Below are 21197 nucleotides of genomic sequence, written 5' to 3' on the forward strand. Positions count from 1 at the left end.
GAGGCCACAAAAAGAGTCTCTGCTATTCGGAGCCACAGGATTTGTTTTGCGGTTCAGACGTTTATAATCCCCCAATCTTCAGTGAAACTTACAGTAGAAGCTCCTGGAGCTCTAATTAGTAGACAAGAGATAAGTTCAATACACCTATGTCATAGGTTCGATTCCCTGTAACATAAACTGATGAAAAATCACACCTTCACTGTGCTATAAGATACTTAGATCAATCCATCTCTAAGTGGTTATGTGTGCATGTAAGTGCGCGCTGGTTTGCGATGGTGTTCCGGTGCGTGATGGTGATGGTGCGTGAGCGGCGTCCGTACCGTGTTCTTGGAGGGCTCCCAGGGTTCCACCTTGCTGACGTCCTGCATGTCCTGCAGCTGCCGCAGCTGGGAGAGCGTGTGGTGGCGCAGTGCCTCGTGCAGCGGCGTGTCCCCGTCCTTGTCCTGCACGTCCAGCTTGGCCTCCGCACGCACCAGGAGCTGTGGAGAACAGCGTGGGACGCACCGTGAAAAAAAACCCCTCTAGGTACCATGACGTCTTCTAAACACCATCACATGACATTAGTCCAGCCCATTTCTTTTCATAGATTAATACATTAGAGAAATAATGTTGATCACAAGCATTGATCGCCATCATAACCATAAAAAGTAACCTCCCTCCCTGCAACTGAGCAGGATAAATGATTCTGTGTGGTGGACACTTACAGGACACTGCATTTTAAGAGCCTTTCAAATGAGTCACAAAAACTTCCTGGCTTTGGGTGAAGAGCTATGCTGTAGTCCCATTAGTGTCCACAAGATGGCAGCTCAACAGGCCTTCCCCAGGACTTCCTTTTCCACCCACAGTCAGCCCCCCTGCTCTGTCCCATCCCTGTGCTCCTCCTCAGCACTCCATCAATCAGCACCGAAGGGCTCAGCCTGCCGCAGTGGGCCCACCATCTTAATGTTCACACACACACACCACTCCGAGTGCCATTGGCAGGTGAGCAGGGAGGGCATGGAGGGACGGGACAGAGATAACGGGAGGAGAGGGGACGTGTCAGATGGGCTGGAGATTAAGGCCAGGAGTGGTGCAGGAAGGACAGCACAGAGGGCTGCGGGGGGGGGGGGGTCACACTTAACCTGTACACACTTTACAGATGGTTGGCGATCAGTAGGGGAAATATCCAAATGTAGTGTTACCGGAGGGAGGAGTGGCAGGGACTCAACGAAGTGGAGGACAAAGGAGGAAGGGGAGGAGGAAGATGAGGAGCAGGAGGGCACTTACCCGAACAATCTGGGTGTGTTGGCGCTCCACTGCGAGGTGCAGTGCTGTCTGCTGGTTGACATTCTGGACGTCAAGGCTGGCACTTCCCTGAGGAGAGGAGGCACGGGGACAGGCATTACAGTGTGGACTTCCGTCACCTTCGGTGGAGCCGTTGGCTTGTGTGTACACAAACAGCATAGTGCAGCACAGTGCTGTGCGCTCGCAGACTACCGTTACTAATGTGAAAGCCCAAACACAGTTTAACCCACTCAAGTAATGAACAGCCCTGTCAGACTGGTAAGAAGCATGCTGCCTCCTTCCTTGTTTTTCCATTTGCAAGCGTGGCGTTACAGTGAGTGTGTGGGCTTTCAGCATCAGCAGGACTCACATTCGTTTCCCGGACAGATTCAACGGGGGAAAAGAAATCCAATTTTCATTTCCCCCCTGCTACCTTTCCAAAAAAAAACATTTGACTACAGTGCGCTCCATTACAGGAATGACATATCCTGCAGGCTGCTCTGAAGAGGCGTGTGTGCTTTTTACTTGGTACAGGTCGTTTATATTCAGACGTTCTCTGGGAGAGACACGAGCGCGACGAACCACAGGGCTCGGCGCTTCTGCGCCACTGCAGATTGTGCTAAACCTGCTCCAGCCGTGGATTTTCTGAGGGGCCTGTAAGCCACGGGCACAATCAAGCCGGTCCACACAGCCATGGCACCGAGAGGGTGGCGTCCTCACTCAGCTGCTGGAATGCCGCAGTAACGGCTTTGCACGCCAACGCTAGCTAGCGCCTCCCTGCCACGGACCATTGCCGGACAGGGCCCTGGTGGACCAGACTGGGGGTTGTCTGACACGACGCAGCAACTAGAGCTAAGGGCAACGCTCCAGCTGTGGCCATCACAGAGATGGCTGATGAGGACGTAATGAGCCTCTTTGATGCCCACTGCCGACCATCTACCATCTACCCCCCGGCCTAAACAACCACACTGGTCTCTGCATCTAATGAGCTTTAGCGCTCATAGTTCCATTTTTTTTAATCAAATAAAACACACCATTTTCCAAAATGACACCATTATATTATGTAACATATTAGTTTCCATTTAGCTGTCCCTGATGGTCATAAGCTGTCATTGTCATTGACCAAGTCATGGTTTCTACTCACTAATGAGTTTTTATCTACCGTAGCCTCCTCAGCATGGCATTTTCTATTTACTAGTCAACTGGATATAATCACCTAGAGAACGACATATGAAAATGCTGATGTACGACATAAGCTCATCACACTGACATTTTGACAGAAGATTCTAGCTACTGTAGCTGCATGCAAAACACATCTACATCTGATTGAACACACCTGTATGTGAGCTTCTGCTTCTCGTCACTTCAATATACTGTATATAAAGACATGTGCTAGCTGTCAGTGGGTGTACTTTGATTGGGGGGGTGGGGCTATGGTTATGGATTGGTTACCTGGTGCACCAAGAGTTCGGCCACCTCCACGTGGTTGTTAAGCGCTGCCAGGTGCAGTGCCGTGTAGCCGTCGTCTTTCTTCTCGTCTACAATCCAGGGCCTGGGGAGCTTGGACAGCAGAACACGCATGGCACTGAAGGGAGGGAGAAGAGAGAGAGATAAAGGGAGGGAGGGAAGGAGGGAGGGAGAGAAAGAAAGAGAGTGTGGTTATTGCACTTGTAAGGTGACGTCACTTGTAATGACGCCGGTGTAATTGCTTAAACGTTGCAAGTCCTACTTATCCCTGCTCAGGTGAACGATGAGGGAGCGGTAACTATTAACATGCATCTCACTGCTGCAGTAATAGTATCCTATGCATAATGCGCCTATCATCAGGATGCCCGTTTCTTGCTGGGGGAATGCTAATACGCCAACACGCTGCTGCTTATCGAGAGCCCGCTGAAGGTTCATGAAGGTCACAGGGAGGGGACAGAGCCGCAAGAAACCACGATAAGAGAAACAACGAGATGGGGATGCCTGCACAGGGGACAGCGTGCAAGTGGCAACCAGGGGCTGAGACTCTGTAGGAGCACACCCTCTCTCTCTCACACACACACACACACACACACGAGGAGGCTGATTGGGAATCTGTGCAGCATCTGCCAACAGAATGGGCTGCATCGGTGGGTGAGCAGCGAGACAGATGAGATAGACGAGAGGAAGCCAGGCAAACGAAAAGGAAATGTAGCTATGGCAAAAAAAGAGTGAAGGCAGGAATATGGACATCAAAGAACAGTCTGAGGGGACTCAGGGCGTGATGCACATCACTTCTCTGCTCTCGGAAGGTGTCTGACCTTTCCCCTCTTTCATCTCTCTATCTCTCTTTCCTCCTCCTCCTTTGACTGTCTTCTTCTGTGCTACTTCAGAGTGGTTCTGTGCCACTGGTTCCGTACAACAGAGTGACCTACGGATCCTACACCATCAATGGGCGGCACATTTTATGCAAAGACAATCTGTCTCTGAGTTTGGTAGTCCGGGCCGCGCTCTGGCACTCATTTGATCCCCCCTGTGTCAAAGTGGCAAAGGTAACCTCAAAACGTCATGAGGGCTTTGCCATTACCCTAAGAATTATTCTGAGAACAGCTTTTTATTCTCTTCGATAGCTTGAACATAATGGAGGGAGAGAAAGAAAGAGAAAGAGAGAGAGAGAGAGAGAGAGAGAGAGAGAGAGAGAGAGAGAGAGAGAGAGAGAGAGAGAGAGAGAGAGAGAGAGAGGTGGGGATGATGTAGTGAGAAAGAGGAGAGGTTAATGAAATGTAATTTCTGTGATGAGAAAAGGTGCTGGAGCACAGTCCACTGGAGAGCTGCACTGCTGCAGGGTGGATTGTGCTTAAGCCAGTCTCTGGCTTTTGTGTGATAGAAGAGAGAGCGAAGGGGGGGGGAACAGAGAGAGAGAAGGAGAGTGAGAGAGAGGAGAGAAAGAGGGGGAGAGCGCACATCAGCAGCTTCATACCGACTTGAAGCGCTGCAGAGCAGTGTTGCTGTGCTGCAGTGCATACGCCAATGTGAGTGTGTTCTCTCACTCTCACACACACACACACAAACACACATATTTGCACCTGCATTGCCCGGAGCTACATACATCAGTTCATTTGGCAAAGCCCGATTAAACATCCAAGTGTGACTGCTGCTTTTATGGCACAACTCTAAAAGGAACATAGGACAAGATAATGATCCAGCTGCTCGCTATTGGCTTTTGCTGGTTTCACACGCTCTTGATGATACTGTAAATATTATATGCATATTGAACACGGGCAATCTATATTTAGGAAAGAGATACATTCACTGGGAAGCAGTCAGTGGTAATGAGGACATGATACCAGTTCTGTTGTTTTCAAGGACAATAAAGTGCTAAGTGAAAATACCACACGAGTCAGAGTAAATCTATGGGCAAGGTATAGCTGTTAGGCTGGAAACTGCTCCCATTCTTTCTGTGCGTCTGAATGTTACAGACAAGTTCCAGAGGGGGCTGGACTTTGGGAAGCCTGGATGCATGCTCTGCATTACTGCACATGGAGACTTTCCTAGAAACAGAGTGGGAAAGGAAAAAAAAACCCTAACATACCCCAAGAAGGTTGCGCTTGCGTCACATCCGTGCAATAGTGCATTTGCTAACACACAGATCTGCATTAACCTGACTGACTCCACGGCTGGGCAGAAAACTGTCAGAGGCATCTAAGGCCTGGCACCCCACTGGCGAGGGCTGGAGGGTGGTTGGCGTTGCGTGGACACTGGCCAGGGTGGTTGTGGTAGGGTGGCGCAAGGGGAGGCGGGCCCCCCACAGATGCAGCCTGGACTGACAGGCTCCCTGCCATGTTGGGTGGATTGGGCGGCATAAATATTAATGCACAGGCTGGCACTGCTGCATTGCAGTTAGATATTTGTTAGAAAGGCAAAGAGAAAAAAAGAAAGCGAGAGAGAGAGAGAGAGAGAGAGAGAGAGAGAGAGAGAGAGAGAGAGGAGAGAGAGAGAGAGAGAGAGAAAGAACGGGCCCTTTCTCCTTATGTAAGGATGAGGTTGACATGGGAGCCAAGGTTGAACGGGGCATGGGTGTGCATGCAGCAGTGTCCATGGCTGACAATTTAAGGGTGTGTGTGTGTGTGTGTGTGTGGGGTTCTGTATGACCTGTGTGGCTTATGTGTAGAGTGGGCTTTACAAGATGGGGAGAAAGGCAAAGCCTCAGAGGCGGGTGGGTGATTTCAAGGCAGAAACAGCAGCTTGCTTCCCCTCCAGTGGACTTTCTGTGGCCTATATCCTGAGCATACCGCAAACACTGCAAGCAGAGCAGTGGAGAGGAGAGTAGAGGAGAGGGAAGGCAGGAAGCAAAATGGAGAGGTACAGAGCGAGGGAGAAGTGAAGTGAAGAAGGCGTGATGGAACTGGGTCACCCTGTGCAGCATGCTTGGTCTTGAAATTTTCGTAAGAATCCATAGATGTAAAATATCTACATTGTTTTATTGCCAATATATTGAGTAGTTGTACACGCCAGTACAAACAAAACAGATGCATACGAAAAGAAGCGAAGTAAAAACTTATTTTTCGCGGAAATCCATATATTTCGGTTCTACTTCCATTATTGTCGCTGGATTCACGGTACTCTGCGTGTTCACGAGGCTCTTCTGATTCCATCGATACCAATTACATGTCTGTAGGACCAATGAGAGTCGAGATAGATGCCATCAAAGCCAATGAGTCACGTAAGCGATGAATCTGACAACCAGTCTTTGAATGGCAATAGCGCTGCGTCTGATTGAGCCAATGAGATGGGACCTAGATGTCTGTGTAGCCAATGAGGAGAGCTTTCTTTAGACATGTGACACATCGTCACATTCTACTTCCTTGTCGGCTAAATTCAATGCGTAAAACAGATGCGTAAACATAGTCACCGAAGCAGTGTTTTGGAAGTGTTTTACTGAACAAGCAAGAGGCAGTTTTTGAAGGTTTTTGTTTGTAAAAACATGCCAAAAAGACAAGCAAAAACGAAACATGTTGAACCGGAGGACATCGATGATCTGGAGGAGCCGAAAGTAGTTTCTCCGAATGCGACTCCGAGGAGGAGCACAACTTTTTAGCTGGGAAGGACCCTGATTTCGAGCTGTGAGTATACTACTTATATCCATATACAGTTACAGATACAGTTTCGTTTGCTTTTGTAATGTTTAGTGCATAGTTTTTAGGTGTTAGGTGAGAATGCAGTGTGTGTGTGTGTGTGTGTGTGTGTAAAAGAGAGTGCAGGGGGAGGTGTGAATAGTTCTGGTATCTGGGGGAGGGGAGTTAGGTGAGAATGCAGTGTGTGTGTGTTTGTGTAAAAAAGAGTGCAGGGGAGGTGTGACCTGAGTACACACATTTATATAATTTGTATAAGTTGTTGGGAAGGGTTTTCATATACTTTAGTGGGTCTGAGTCTAACTTCCATCTGTACAATTGTTTCAGTGACAGCAATGAAGACTGGGTCCCACCAAGCAAAACATCAAGAGCTGAGGATCCTGTGTCTGAGGAAGAGGAGCCGGTGGCTGAGACCAGTGGGACACAAAGAGGAAAGGGTGCTGCAAGAAGCAGGGGGAGAGGCAGAGGAAGGGGGAGATAATAATATTTACTATTTTTACCTTTGTTTCATTTTATAATACAAATGTTTGCTGCATTACCTTGTTTGTCATTTTTTCATGGAAATCTCAAAGGTGTTGGAGCAAAAGTAAGAGTTCCAGGTCAGATAATGCATCTCTAAATGTATGGCACAGCCACTGCAAAGCTCTCCAGGGATCACTCCATCATGAGACACAGACTGTAACCTTTCATTTGACACCAAGATCATGGTTCTGCATAAAGGGGTTCTTGTATAGGAAGAGTTTTAGTTTTGGGTAACCAAAGGTCCTTTTGGAGTCTCCAAATGGACACTTAGCAAAACGCATGTGTATGCCCACACAAATATGGGTCCCACACAGTCATACTTCATCCTATAAGGATCTACTTTGACATACAGATTCACAAGACCTGGTAGTGGGCCTCAGTGGTGTTTTCAAGAGAAAATAAGTGACCAAGAGGGCAGAATGTGGTCATTTCTAGAGATGTGCATAACCGCCTATAAAAAAAACTATCATTCTACCCTTTGCCACTCTCTGATAGTTCATCACACAGTCAATCTATTGGTACCAAAAAATTCTACAAGGCCTTAGCTTTCCAAAGAGGTCAGGCACTTGATTGTAAGTCAAAGTATGTGGCAACAGGGCCATTTTAAGTAGGCGGTGTGCAATTTCGAGGAACAACTCCAAAATAGGGGTGGAAATGTATAAGGTTAAGGGTGTGTGTGTGTGTGTGTGTGTGGGGTTCTGTATGACCTGTGTGGCTTATGTGTAGAGTGGGCTTTACAAGATGGGGAGAAAGGCAAAGCCTCAGAGGCGGGTGGGTGATTTCAAGGCAGAAACAGCAGCTTGCTTCCCCTCCAGTGGACTTTCTGTGGCCTATATCCTGAGCATACCGCAAACACTGCAAGCAGAGCAGTGGAGAGGAGAGTAGAGGAGAGGGAAGGCAGGAAGCAAAATGGAGAGGTACAGAGCGAGGGAGAAGTGAAGTGAAGAAGGCGTGATGGAACTGGGTCACCCTGTGAGATGCTGGGGTCCCTCAGGAGCCAACCGGCAGGGCCTGTTGTCTTGTGCAGCCCAGGCGCAATTTGTCATTGACAGGGGAGCTCATCGCCTTTAAAAAGTGGGGAGTGAGAAGCGGCTCCAGCTAAAACAGCACAAACACATGCAAGCGAATAGACCGGAGGGTTTGTGTCCACCTTTTCAACACCAGATGGAAAAGCAAGGATGGAGAATACCAAAAATAACTTGAAGCTGAGCAATTTGCATATTTAATAGCCACGTCCTGTAGGTATGCAATGTCCTGTAGATAAACAATGTCTGAATAGCACGTGTGTGGAATGCTAGCATCCTCACTTGTGCTCCAGGAGGAGAAAATCCTTGAAGTCTAAGAACCAGTCACCGTCCCAAAGGTGGGCTGGGAAGGACTTTAAATAAACCGTAAAATCAACAGTCTGCGCATTATTAATGCCATCAGCGGCTATGTCCCCTGGGAGTACTTCTCCAGACACCATGCTAGCCGTTGGAGAATATGACAGCTTGGGCTCATGCCGTTCATTTGCATGTGCCGTCCTCCTGTGCCAAAGCAGCACCTACCCAAGTGTGACTTGCTACAGTACGTGTGTTTCACTGCATAGGTGTGTGTGTGTGTGTGTGTGTGTAGGGGGTGAGTTTTAGGAGGTGCCCAACAGGCAAAATACATAGAATCAAAAGGTCACTGCAGGACTGTGGGGAAGATGTGTAAACGAAAAAAAAAAAAAAGGCATGCATTTTCTGAGCCCTGGCTGGAAATCAGTTTCTCCCTTTCAGTGTGACCTTACTGCGCCTTTGTCTTCCTTGTGTGTGCGGCTTCATTAAGGGGCATTAGCATAAAGGCTGGGGGTTAACCCGCTGCATTTCTATGATGTTCCCTTGTCAGCGCCAAGCCGAGGCGCTGCTGTTTGTGCCCCGCACCGCGCGCGAGACCACTGGTGCATTTTAAAAGGGCGAGGACTGCACCATTCCACCGCAGAGGCTGAGAGAGAGGTGCAATACCTAGCTTAAAAAGAAACCCTTCATTCATTTTGCATCTCTGAGCTCAGCCTTTTCAAAGCAATCATTCTAGACGGAGTACGAGCCAACAGCCCACTGATACCCACGACCCAATTATTTATGCTCTTCTTTCCCTCCATCAGTTATAAAAAAATATGCTGCTGCAATAAAAAGAAGGCCTTGCTCTGCTAACAGATGCCCCTGATCTCACAGATAACGGTGCACAGATGAAGAAATCAAATCTTGATGGGGAGAAATAAAAATAAAAATACTTATCCATCAGTAAATACTTCAATTTTAAAGATGCAACCCAGAAATAAAAAAAAGGACCAGTTCCTCTGATCTGCTCATCTTTTCTTAGGTTGAATGAGTGTGTCCCATCCTTCTCTTCCAGGAACGCCAGTTGCAGGAATACACAAAATATGACAACATGTCACCCACCACCACCACCTCACTTAGAGAGCATATGGCATTTGACAGCGAGGTATACTGGAGAATTACTTCCTTCATGGAGCAGTGGAGAATTCAGTCTCTGGGAGTAGAGGTGTTCGATCGGCCGCCAGCCTCAGCTCTGTCAACATCAGCGGGTGGGGGTGGGGGGCTGTGGGGTGCTGGGGAGGTGGGGTAGGTGTGTGTTGGGGGAGGGGGGTTCCCGACAGAAGCATTGCTGATGTACGGCGGGGTCATAAATCTCTGGCTCTAAATCACCTCAACTCCAAACTGTTTACCGGAGGTGCTGGAGCTTAGACTGTGCGAGCTGCAGGGGGTTTCTAGTGAGCTTGTTTCTCCAGCAAATCTCCTCTCTTTCTCTCCATCTTGCCCTTAGTCTTCGAAAACGGGGCATAAAAAGGCCCCCTAATGAATTACCGGAAAATTCTCTATGATGCATCAGTCGAAAAGGAAATTGGACATGCTGAAAGTTCAGACTTGTCTTGCCTAGCTTGTCCAACAAGTCGTTCACTACATTCCAATAATGTACAATATATGTAACAGACAGGTGAGGGTGCAAAGAAAGTCTTCAGGAGGTTTTTGGTGGAATCCAATAGTAGTTTGCCACTGTTCCCAAGTGAATGCTAACAATTTATTTTCTGGGCTGGTAACTAAAATGCACAGTGTGAGCTGTTTGTGTGTATTCTTGTTCTGGAACCACACCCACCACACACACTTTAAAAGTTCACTCTGCAGTTGACAGGCTGCATTAGATGACCTCAGAGACGTGCACCTCTCAGGGAACCATGCAAGTTTCCACGGCTACGGAATGCTAAATTATTCAACGGCTAAGCAGAGGTCAGATGTGAACACAGGTTAGAACATGAGGCATGGATCTGCACTAATGGCTATCCAGTCTTAAACATCATTCGAGTGTGTGCCTCCGCCACCAGACACTATAACCTTGCGCAGGCGATGTGTAGTGAAGCCAAACACAGCTCCAGTGTATCAGAAAAGAAGTGGCACAAAAGTGCATGCCCATGCAGCAACCGCTTCACGTGCTGGGAGACGTACCTCCCGGCATACTTTATACTTTAACAACAAGTTTGGGATCACAATTAAAGAGGAAGTTCAGTGACCCTGAGCTGCCACGAGGGGGATGTGTATAAATAAGTAATGACAGACACCGCCTGATATAAAATGAATATGTATATGATGAATTCTCAAATAAGGTTAGAAGATATACATGTACCCTTGTCAAAAGATAGGTGAACTGCATTAATACAGCTCAGGGTGGATGTTTTAATTATTTACAGAGCAAGGGGGAAAAATACAAGATTGATGGACAACAAATCTTGTTCTTTCTAGAAAAGCAATAATCTTTGGTGAACACATGCAGCGTGAGGGTTATTAATCATCGGCTCTAAGTCTGACTGTGTCCTTGAGCAGTAAGCACCCCTCTCTGCACCTCACGCCTCTTCTACTGTACGACAGGGTGCGCTGGAGTTGCCCCCCTTTTTTTGGCAGGGATTTACTCTGGCACTGAGGCACAGAGAACCGCTATTGGTCCACTCAGTCCGTCTAGCTCCCTCCCGAGAGGGCGATGAGCTCTGTGAATGGCTGAAGGTGGTTGGTGTTGCCCAGATATGTGTGCCGATTGGCTTGTGTGCGTCACAGGGTTCCGGCCAGGGATGGTCACATGCAGCTGAATGGAGATGGAGTCATTTTGATCTCTACTCCCATTCAAACACAGAGGTTACCACACGATTGTGTATGTGCTTAAGTATTGCTTAAGTATTGTTCTTCAATGTCTGCATCAAGGTCACCAGTTTGGTTAATCAAGGAAATATTTCATCCATTGGTCATACAAACTTGAGTCATCTTTTTAAGACTGACAAAGTAAAAATAGTTCTGCAATGTTGGCGACTGATTAAAATGGACAAATCTAAGTGCAAACTTAAACTAGTAGCAATTTAGCAATGTGTTCAGTATAATTTATTTCACTACTATTACAATTTTTGGATAATTAAACATTGTGGTCAAGCAGCAAGTTGCATGCTATGCTACAGTCTGACATTCCATGAGTTCATTAATATATGTATTGTATTGGGGAAGTAAAATCTGCAGTTATTTATTCTATTTTATGTAAGCTTACTTAATTTCATTTTAAATATGATCAATCTTTTCTGCTTTTATTTATGTAAAGCAAATTGAATTGCCTCTGCATATGAACTGTGGTATTTAAATAAACATGCTTTGCCCTTAACAAAATGTGAACTTGCCGTAGAGACTCATTAAGTGTTTGTGTGTGTTAGTCTCTGTGTGTGTTTGTGTATGTCGCTGAGGGGTCAGTGACTCTAGGCTGAAAGGTGGCTGCCACAGGCTTCCCCCAATAGCAGCGAAGCTGCACCCCAATAAATCACTTTTACGCTGCTTGCCACTCACCAGCCTGACCTGCTCAATGATGGAGCACTTAAAGGCACCAAGATGGAGGGAGCGAAGTAGAGGCAGAGAATGAGGAGCTGCTGTAGAGTAAATCAAACGGCTACAGGCAATCTCTTCCCCCACGGAGCCCTGCTAGGGGCAATGTCTGCACACTCAGAATCAACATAAAGAAATTTCCGAGGTGTAGTGGTAGAGGTGTTCTAACTTGGGCAAAGGGTAGTGCACTTTGAGAAGAGAATTATTGAACTTCTGTTAGATCACAGACTTGAAAAGAACTAGAAAAGTTCTCAAAGCGATCAGAAGCTTGTTTCATCAACAGAACTTCCTCTGAATCACTTTAGACTGTCGAGTCAATTCACAAGGCATAAGAGTACAGCAATCGTGTCAGATTATTAGTAACACAATAACATGCAATGTACATAATTACTAAATTGATTGTGAAATTGAATACCAATAATCTTTCTCCCAGTGCAATTGACAGGTGACCAAAGATATTTGAATTTTAGCTTAATATATTTTCACTTTCAATGCCTGTCTATAGCGTTGCTACATACATACTAATTCAGACATGTTGAAGATCATTTTCAGCACAACCAAAACTAGGGATTTACTGCTGACCTCCCAAACACCTGTGTGTTAGCAACACAGATATACAAAATTTATTTGCTGAAACAATGTTTTTTAATGTTTTTAATTTTTTTATTTTATTGCATTTGTTTTATTTGCCCCATAACAATGTCTCATAAGAAAGTAAATCTTGCTCCTTGCAACTCTGCACCACTGGTAGAATAAAATCTTACTAGAGTGGGAGTGCAATCCGCTGCCAAAATGAAGCCGAAACCAATAACATTAAGAAAGTAATTTGTCTCTCTGTGCCCCTGGGTCTAAAGCAATTAAAAGACTTGTTTCAAACGTTCACCAATCATAAACATTTGCCTCTTTCAATCCAGCCAGACAAGTACTGACATGATTGATGGTACACTTTATTTTATTGTCAAATGAACTCAAACTCAAGTAGCTACAATGAAGGAGCACCTTTAAAAAACAGAAAAGCACACCAGTTGTTTTAAGGCCAACCTATTTCTGTGCAGCAATGGCAAGTCATTTTTGAAATATTTCCATTTCAACAGAATTATCAGCATAACTGGAAGAATATATAAGCCTTTTGAATGGAAATAACATATACACAAAATAACTACCGTATTTTCCGGACTATAAGTCGCACCGGAGTATAAATCGCACCAGTCAAAAAACGTGTCATTAAGATGAAAAAAACATCTCACACACACACACACACACATATATATATTGAACCTGAGTCGCAGGACCAGCCAAACTATGAAAAAAAGTGTGACTTATAGTCCAGAAAATACGGTAAATACCTCAAGAGACAAACAAACAGTGTCCATATGCATTATCTCTCTGATTGATTAGTTGTTTGGCTTAACATCAAGTGTACCATCTAAGAGCATCAGGCGACATCCAGTCATTTACCTGGCACTCACATCAGGGCAGCTGTAATGGCCTCCTTCAAAAATCACTGTTTGACATCACTGGCTGACGAGACAGATGGTGACTAACTGACTGATTAAGATTGAATAAGTGCAACCTGATATAAAAAAAAAATAAAAAAAAAAGACAGCCCACTCAACCACTTCTACCAATCTGATTCAAGTGCAATAATGTTCAGATGGTAGGACTGTAAACAAAGCTGCACCACACCACACTAGATAGCATGGCACTGTGTATCAATTATGACGTTACAGTATATCCTATGTTAGTTCTGCTCTGCATGTCATGTCTGGTAATCGTGTCAATGACCACCTATGTAAAGCCACAGTACTGGCACGAAGAAGCACAGCACTGAGGAAATGTTTTAGACAAAGACGCTGGCAGGTGCACACAGCAAATGGTGTTGGAGCAGCAGCCATTCAATAGTTACACTTGCCTCATAAGATGGAAGGTTAAGCTCTAAGTAGATGCATTAGGCTGGCTCATACCTGGCAAACAGTCAATTCTTGTAATAGTCATAAACACAATGCAACGCAGTGGCAATAAATTAGAGCGGCAATGCATTAATTGAATTGCATTCTGCCATCCAAGCCAAAGATTCATTAGAGAAAATGAGGCCTCTACTGAGCCACTGTGACAGAGGAGTGATTGGCCATACAATTCTGTTTTAGCACCCGCTATTAAGAGAGCGTGAACAGCAGCCAGATAAAGAACAGTGGCATTAGGTCCGGTCTGGATGTATCCCAAACGAAAAGATGAGCAACAACCCTCGCCCTCATTCAGTGAACAGCATGGGAATCAGCCCCTTATTAAATCAAACCTTTGATAGCAGGTGCATATTTGGATGTCTGGGGTCTAAGGCCAGCTTATTCCTCTCTAGTGGGTTTTTCTTTTCTGGGGAGGGGGGTTCCCTGAAGGGCAGCAGACATGACAGTGAGCACTGAAGAGGGATGGGGAGAATCCAAGGTCAACCCGCTGTTTCCTCAAACCCCATTATTATTTAAAAAGGGACGCTGCGCTAAACGGTGAGGAAATGTTACGCTAAGAGATTAGCTGATGCCTCCAGCAGTGCAATTAAGATGTTGGGAGAGTGGGGTAGCAAAGGCCTGGCTTTAACCAGAGCTGGTGTGGCGTGTTGTGGAGTGGTGTGACGTGGATCAGGGAACAGAGCACACTTTCGCTCAGCCAGCCAACTTCCTAATTAAACAGATATTTCAGCAACTGTGCCGTAGGAAATGAGGAAAAAAATGAATGAAAACTCCAACATGAGGGGGAGCAGGAGAGGAAAAGCATGCACCACGCAAGTAGTAAGATAAATCACAGCACACACAAAGCTGTGTGCATGAGAGAACAGGAGGCTCTCGGACTGTGCTGAGCCACCGGACCAGCTGCAAGAGCAGTGTTGTTGTAAGTTTGGTTACAGGTGTGATGTAGTGCACATAGCTCTCCTGTGCCTAATAGATTTCCCACAAATACTGCCACTATCGCTACACTTCCCTCCCAAACCCTCCTCCCTCCCTTCTCAGACACTCAACTGTGCCTGTTTCTAAGTATAGAGTTGAGCAGTAGCAATATCTACCATATCCAGCATGTTCCCGAGCTATTTAAAAGAGAGGGAAGTAGCGTTGAAAATGAAAGAGACAGAGGAGATGGAGAGAGGAGAAAAAGAGAGAGAGAGAGAGAGAGAGAGGGTGAAGAAGAGATGAAAAGAAGATGCAGGGAGGAGGGAAAAAGAGAAGAGACCACTTTATTTGGCAGTACTAAAAATAGTGCAGCAAATGGCAGCCAGGGCTGCGCTAACATGGGCTAGCTCCTTGTTGTACAGGACGTGCAATCGATAGGCGGAGCGCTGGATGGAGGCTTCCCGGAGCATTCAGAAGGGGGGACAGCTGCATGGGGGAGGCTGCTGGGGCTGGAGCCGGGTGGTGGTGGTGGAAGAGTAGGAGGAGGTGGAGGACGAGGGGGGGGGTTATTTTTTGCACTGGTTGACTAAATATGGTCACAGGGAGGTGAGAGAGACACCGGAGAGGAGACCGTCGACTGGCCAGCACATGTTTTGAATGCCTTCCTGCCTGCCTGCCTGCAAAGCTCAAACACGGTTTAGTTTTTCTTCCCTGAAGTGCAAGCACAGGACCTACAACAGTTAGCCTCTTCCTCATCTGCCAAACCCTGTCAACGTCAATCCCCCCACCCCTCCAATGACTCGACTCTTTGACCTTTTTCCCTAAGGAGAGACCAGCTCCTGGAAAGCCCCCACTGGGGGAGGAAACCTCCAACTTGCATCAAGCCTCAGGTCAGACACACTGGGCCGCCATCGTCAACCTCTGCCCAACTCTCATTTTATGAAAGTAAAATTAGCCCTCGTCAAAATGTTGAAGTGACATGCAGAATACTGAACAGCACTACACATAAAAAAAAACTATAAAAGTGTATATGAGGCTTATATGGTGTAACGATCCTGGTTCTCATTTCCTTCCTAAAATTTGTAACATTTTGACTTTGTGAAGCTTTCAAGTCTCCAGAGTTTCAAAAATCATATTTGACATGGCAAGCAACTCATTATTTGTCTGTTGACAGAGAGAACAAGAATGGAACATAAACAGGGTAGAGCGTCCTACAGTACAGTCCTGCAGTCCTGGACATCCTCACAGAAAACCCAGAGAATGCACATGGTGGAGCCGGGGGTGGGGGGGGGGGGGGGTGCTGCAGTTCTTTTTTTTTTTTCCCTCCCTCCTCCTCTCCCTCTGCCTCATTTTTAGAGCAGCAGCGGCAGCTCTGCGTGTCAGCATGATGTCTCTCCCCTCCTAAAAGGTAAGGCGTGAGTATGCTTTCTTCCTGCAGCTCCCTTTCTCCTCCTTTTTACCCCCCTCCCCTTGCAGCTCTCTCTCTCTCTCTCTCTCCCCTTCACTGTCTCTCCCCCATTCAGCATGTTCAACTCCCTCCCCTGCACAGCAACCCCCCCCCCCGCCCCCCCCATCAGAGGCGCTGATTCAGCGAGTCGAGCATGCGATGGCTGCAGCAGCTGGAGCGCTCTGGAGGTCATTATGGCTCTTCACACACACTGGATGGAAGCGAGAGGGAGGAGCAGGGTGAACACGGGGGGGAAACTGAGCTGACAGGTAATATATGCCGCCTGTGCCTGCCTCCCCCTGGACCAGAGTTTACCCCCCAGCCGGCCTGCTCCGCACTGACGTCTTCCTCGTTCTCCGGTGCGCTCGCTCACTCGTTCTCTCTCTCACTCCCTCACTCACTCTGTTAGCTCGTTCCCTCTCTCCCACTCTGGGTTATTAACTGCATGTCTCGCCTTGCCCGTGTGTAGCGTGGTCGGCATGGGGGAGTGGAATTTACTGTTCTGCAGCGACACTACGAGACGAACTACTTACCGGGAGAGAGAGAGAGATGTTTTTTTTTTTAAATCTTTCTATGGCTTTTGCTTTCCTTCTATCTCATCAAGGGAAAAAGGAAAAGGAAGAATGCGGAAGCATGAGGAAGTACGGGACTATAGAGGAAGAACAGGTGAACGAGGATTTGGTGGGTGGGGAGGGAGGGCTGCTATCATCCACATGGATTTGCCTTGCTTGCTCATTCTCTCTCTCTCTCTCTCTCACTCTCCCTTCCTCCACTCTCACTCTCTTGCCATCTCCCTCTCTCCCTCCCTCCTCTCTCCTCCTCTCTCCCTCCCTCTCTCTCTCTCTCTTGCGTTAGCTGCGCCGGCCGCGCAGCTGCTGCAGCAGAGTGCTCTCTGGCTCATTAGCGTCTCATGGCTGCAGCGCTGCTGCTATCTGATGCCGGACTCGTTGACTCACAACCGCTGGGCTAGGGACACAACAGTCTTTTCTTTAAAAAAAAAGAAAGAGATAAATAAATACAAAAAACAAAAAAATACAAATAAAAAAGGCCTCTCATTCCTGGCCTGGATCAGATTACTTTCAGCCACTTGTGATCGGATTCACTGTGATTCTCTGCTGGGACATTTGCTTCCCTCTCGGATGCCTTTTTTTGGCCCCACCTCCTCTACTCTTGGCTCTTGGTCCCCTCTTACTTCCAAAAGGAGTTACAGGACTTCCACTTTGCCGAAGAAAAAGGATGGGAAGGATAACTCGATGACGGCTGAAGGAGAAATATTGGTATCATGGTGGGACGTGAGTTTTAAGGGAGGGCAGTCTGTGCATGTGCGTGTGTGTTGGAAAGGATAGAAAGCGGATTGACGGCAAACAGCTGTGGTGGTATATTAACTGTGGTAGCCGCCATAGCAGGAGGGCGGGCGTGGGAGGGAGGGAGGGGGACATGTGGGGTATGTGTGTCACTGGCTGAACCCACGACACTCAGGGTAGTAACCCAGTTTCTGTTGCTCTCCTGCTCTCTCTCTCTCTCTCACCCTGCACTCATTGTACCCTGCACTCTCTAATCACTAGGCAGAGGCAGGGGCACGGCCGGAGTGCTGCAGTGCTGTCTCCATGACTGCAAGTTAGGCGAGCCCGGCGACTACCCACCCTTCTCCTCCACTTGTGTTCCCCGTCACAAGGAGTCCATGCACAAGTGGAATCAACTCCAACGCATCCCACCGTATACTTGCCTTCCCTCCCGCCTCTCCGTCTCACTCCAACCCGCCCTGGGCCTCTCGGGCCGCTGTGACATTTCCTAAACAGGACGTCATACCTCAGACCCGCACCAGTTAGCCCCTTTGCATTCCAGAACTTAGCAACACCGCCGCGTCATCTCAGCCTCCGCCATTCATCCCCCAACTCTCCCACCCCCCCGTTCTAGATCATTCTCGCCAACATATCTTAACTTATCCAACCTTGAGCTCCTGGGCAGGAGATTCGTTAGTGCCCAGAATAGCACGTCTGAGTGTCCTTCCACTTATGTTTTTTCCACCAGTGCCCCAACTGGGTGGCCTGGTATCTAACTGAAAAGCCCAGAGGTGCCTGAAGAAGAAGGGGGGGGGGGGGGTGTTGACCTGTGGAATGTATAGGGCTGGGGTAAAGATTCATTAGAGAACTACTGAACATTTCACGCTGCCACGCAAACGGGTATTGATCTCTTGTACCTCAAGTGTCACAACTTGAGCTGTTGATCACAAAGCAAACAGCCAGGTGAACCAGCAGGGAATGGGAGATTTGAATGAGAAAAATCCAGGGTGGGGAAAGTATAAGGGGTGGAAAACAGTGTGTGTGTGTGTGTGTGTGTGGGGGGGGGGGGGGTCGTAAAAAATGCACAACACCCAGTGCAATCCGATCCACAAGTGCTGAGTGGGCATTAGCGCTTGCATGTGACCTCTGCCCTGGTCTGTGTGCCTAAAGCCCAAATCCTGCTCACAATAGCTTCCTGTTCTACTTGGATCACCCTCGTTTTCAAACATCAGCAACCAGTCTGATGTCTCTCCTGGGATGAGGTTAAAACGAGAGCCAACTGCATAGAGATGGCGAGAGACAGATGGATGAAGTGGGAGAGAGTGAGTTAAGGAGGGAAGAGGGAGGGATGGAGAGAAGGAGGGATGGATGAAGGGAGGGAGAGTGAGAGCGGAGGGTAGTGAAAATGTGTGCAATGTTGAAGAGGCCATTTGGCTTCAAACGCACCTATTCCCAGGACAGTACAATCAACTTTCATGGACGACAAGGAGTACAGGAGCCAAGTCGCAAGGACATTGCACAGAGGGGAACAGTCTCCCCCATCTCTTGTAGCCACAGCCCAACCTCCTTCTCTCTCTATTTTTCCTCCAGAAAAAAAAGCAGCAAGGACAACCTTCTTTTGCTGCAGAAATCCCAGGCGCTGTTCTTTTCTCTGCTCCCTATGGACATCCCTGGCCCGCTCGAGGACAGCTGGGGTCACTAGGACACAGATACCAGTGCTGACCAGAACACACATGTAGTGTGCTGTGAAGGAGAGTCACTTCAAAAAAGCCTTAACTGTTTCTCTGGACTACTGCCGAAAGTCACCTTTAGGTCTTCGATATACTGCTGCATTTCTAATTGTATGGAAAAAGAACAAAAAATGGCTATGCTGACAGTCTACAGTAAGTGAATGCAGGGGTTTGGTCTGTTCGAAAAAAAAATTGCGCCGACACCCCGGATAAGGTAAGGACACAAGCTGTGCTAGAGGCTGCCTACTTGGTGTACATACTTCTTTATGTGCCCATATGAACATATGATAACTATGGAATGTAAAGAAGTATGTATTCTTGGTCAGGTCCTAATCGTCCAAATAGGACATCAATGAATAAATATTGCTAATTGCTAATTTGACTATCATGTAGATGTTGTGGAAATATGTGGGATGCTGCAAAGGGAGTGTGGTGTAGAATGCGTTTACAATCGGGGGGTAGGCTGTGTGCTGACTGCAGTAAGGAGTAAGACAGTGAAGTTACTGCTATACATCAGTTTTAAATGAGTGTTTAAGCGCAGTTGTGTGCAATTTGCTAGTATCAGTTAACAATTAGTTTAGTTATGGTTATAATCTAAAAACATAATGATCATTGATGGATCATTCTACACAGATTTTTTTGTTGTGAAAAGGAGTGGTCTGATTGAGCTTTCACGTGCTAATCTAGTTGCCAAAATATGCACACTTGCCTTAACGCGAAAAGACCAATGATTGGGCCGAGACATCTCCATAGGAACAGAGGTTCCTTTCATTATTGGTGAGTCTACTGCATTACAGGCCTTGAATCTTAGCCAGCCGCAACTTATCCTTACTTCCGCAGGCATAGTGGTATGCCACGGCCAGTCCAAATAATTAATACCATAATCTTTTCCAAAGGTCCTTTCCACCTTTCTCAGAATAAAATATGGGGGAAGGAGCATTGGGTTGTACTCGCCTTTTATTTTAGCACACTGAAGGTGTGGGACCAGTGGCACAGAGCTGCTGAGGTAATAGATCCAGAAAGGTGCAAAGCCCTCATTTCTTTCTTTTTTTTTTTTTTTTAGTTTATAGCAACTGGCCTCCCAGTACTGCACCATATGGTAGCCTGTTTTAACCCTTCTCAGTGCCCCCGGTACACCCCTCGACCCCTCAAGCTCTGATTCCTGGCCCCATTGTTCAGGTTTGCTAGGCTTGCCAAATGCTTTGCTCGGCCGCATGGCAGCCAGATTAGAGCAGGAGCAAATGACAATGCAGGATCAGAGTGGGGTCTGCCTGTCAGCTGATTCTAATTGTCGCCCGGCTCGCACAAATGCGGGAGGTGGCGGGATAGGGGGAGTGGGGTGGTGGCGTCAGCAGCTGCAGTCATGCCCTTCTCCCTATTCCAGCCCACAAGCTGGTGCCCTTTCCAGAACTAACACTTTCCAGAACTAACACTTTCCACTCGTCTCTTTTCTATTGTCAGTATTTTAGTGGTGTGTTCCGACAACCAACAACACTGAGCATTCTATCCATAATGCACAACGCTGGAATATTCTCTAAACACGCTCAGGTTATTTTTTGCATGCACTTTTCTGGCAGGTGGTTGTGTGGAAGCACAACAGAGGTGGCACATCACTCTCACTTAAAAGCTATGGTGTTTTCATCACAGACCATCAAATGCAGTTAATTACAGTGGAAAAGGCAAAAACACTTGCTAGTTTGCTACCAAAGAAGAAGAGCTGCAATTTGTAACCTACTTTTCACATTTGAATGTGCTCCACATATCTTCCGTAGTGAGGTCATATTTGATTTATGAGCAGAGAGAGTCTAGGATTAACCGTTGGCATTTCAATGCCTTGCTTTAACAGACATGTTAACCTCCCACTACCATGACACTGCCCCGTGTCAACTAAGAGGACCGGCTAATAAGCGCTTCTGCAGAAGCCAAAATGAAGGACATATCTTTTTGACAATGCAAGGTGAAATGGCCTCAGTGAGTGAACGCTGGCTGGGGTGGGTCAGTGGGGGTCTTTCTCGCCTGCTGTCTTCCAACACTCTTCTGCATAGGGTAGTTTTAATCTTGCCGTCATGGCAATGCCTGCTCTTA

General features: G+C 47.1%; 1 protein-coding gene across 8 annotated transcripts in view; it reads right to left on the bottom strand.

The window, feature by feature from the left end:
- mib1 (MIB E3 ubiquitin protein ligase 1) overlaps positions 1-21197 on the bottom strand; it is a 63149-nt gene that overhangs the window by 9372 nt on the left and 32580 nt on the right. For all 8 annotated transcript variants that reach the window (XM_042087388.1, XM_042087394.1, XM_042087391.1 and 5 more), the window contains 3 exons: positions 2716-2848; positions 1267-1353; positions 321-479 (listed from right to left, as the gene is read on the bottom strand). In XM_042087388.1, the coding sequence (XP_041943322.1) occupies positions 321-479; positions 1267-1353; positions 2716-2848 (379 nt within the window). The remainder of the gene's footprint in view (positions 1-320; positions 480-1266; positions 1354-2715; positions 2849-21197) is intronic.

The sequence above is a fragment of the Alosa sapidissima genome, chromosome 1, assembly GCF_018492685.1.
Source record: "Alosa sapidissima isolate fAloSap1 chromosome 1, fAloSap1.pri, whole genome shotgun sequence".
NCBI classification, from domain to species: domain Eukaryota; kingdom Metazoa; phylum Chordata; class Actinopteri; order Clupeiformes; family Clupeidae; genus Alosa; species Alosa sapidissima.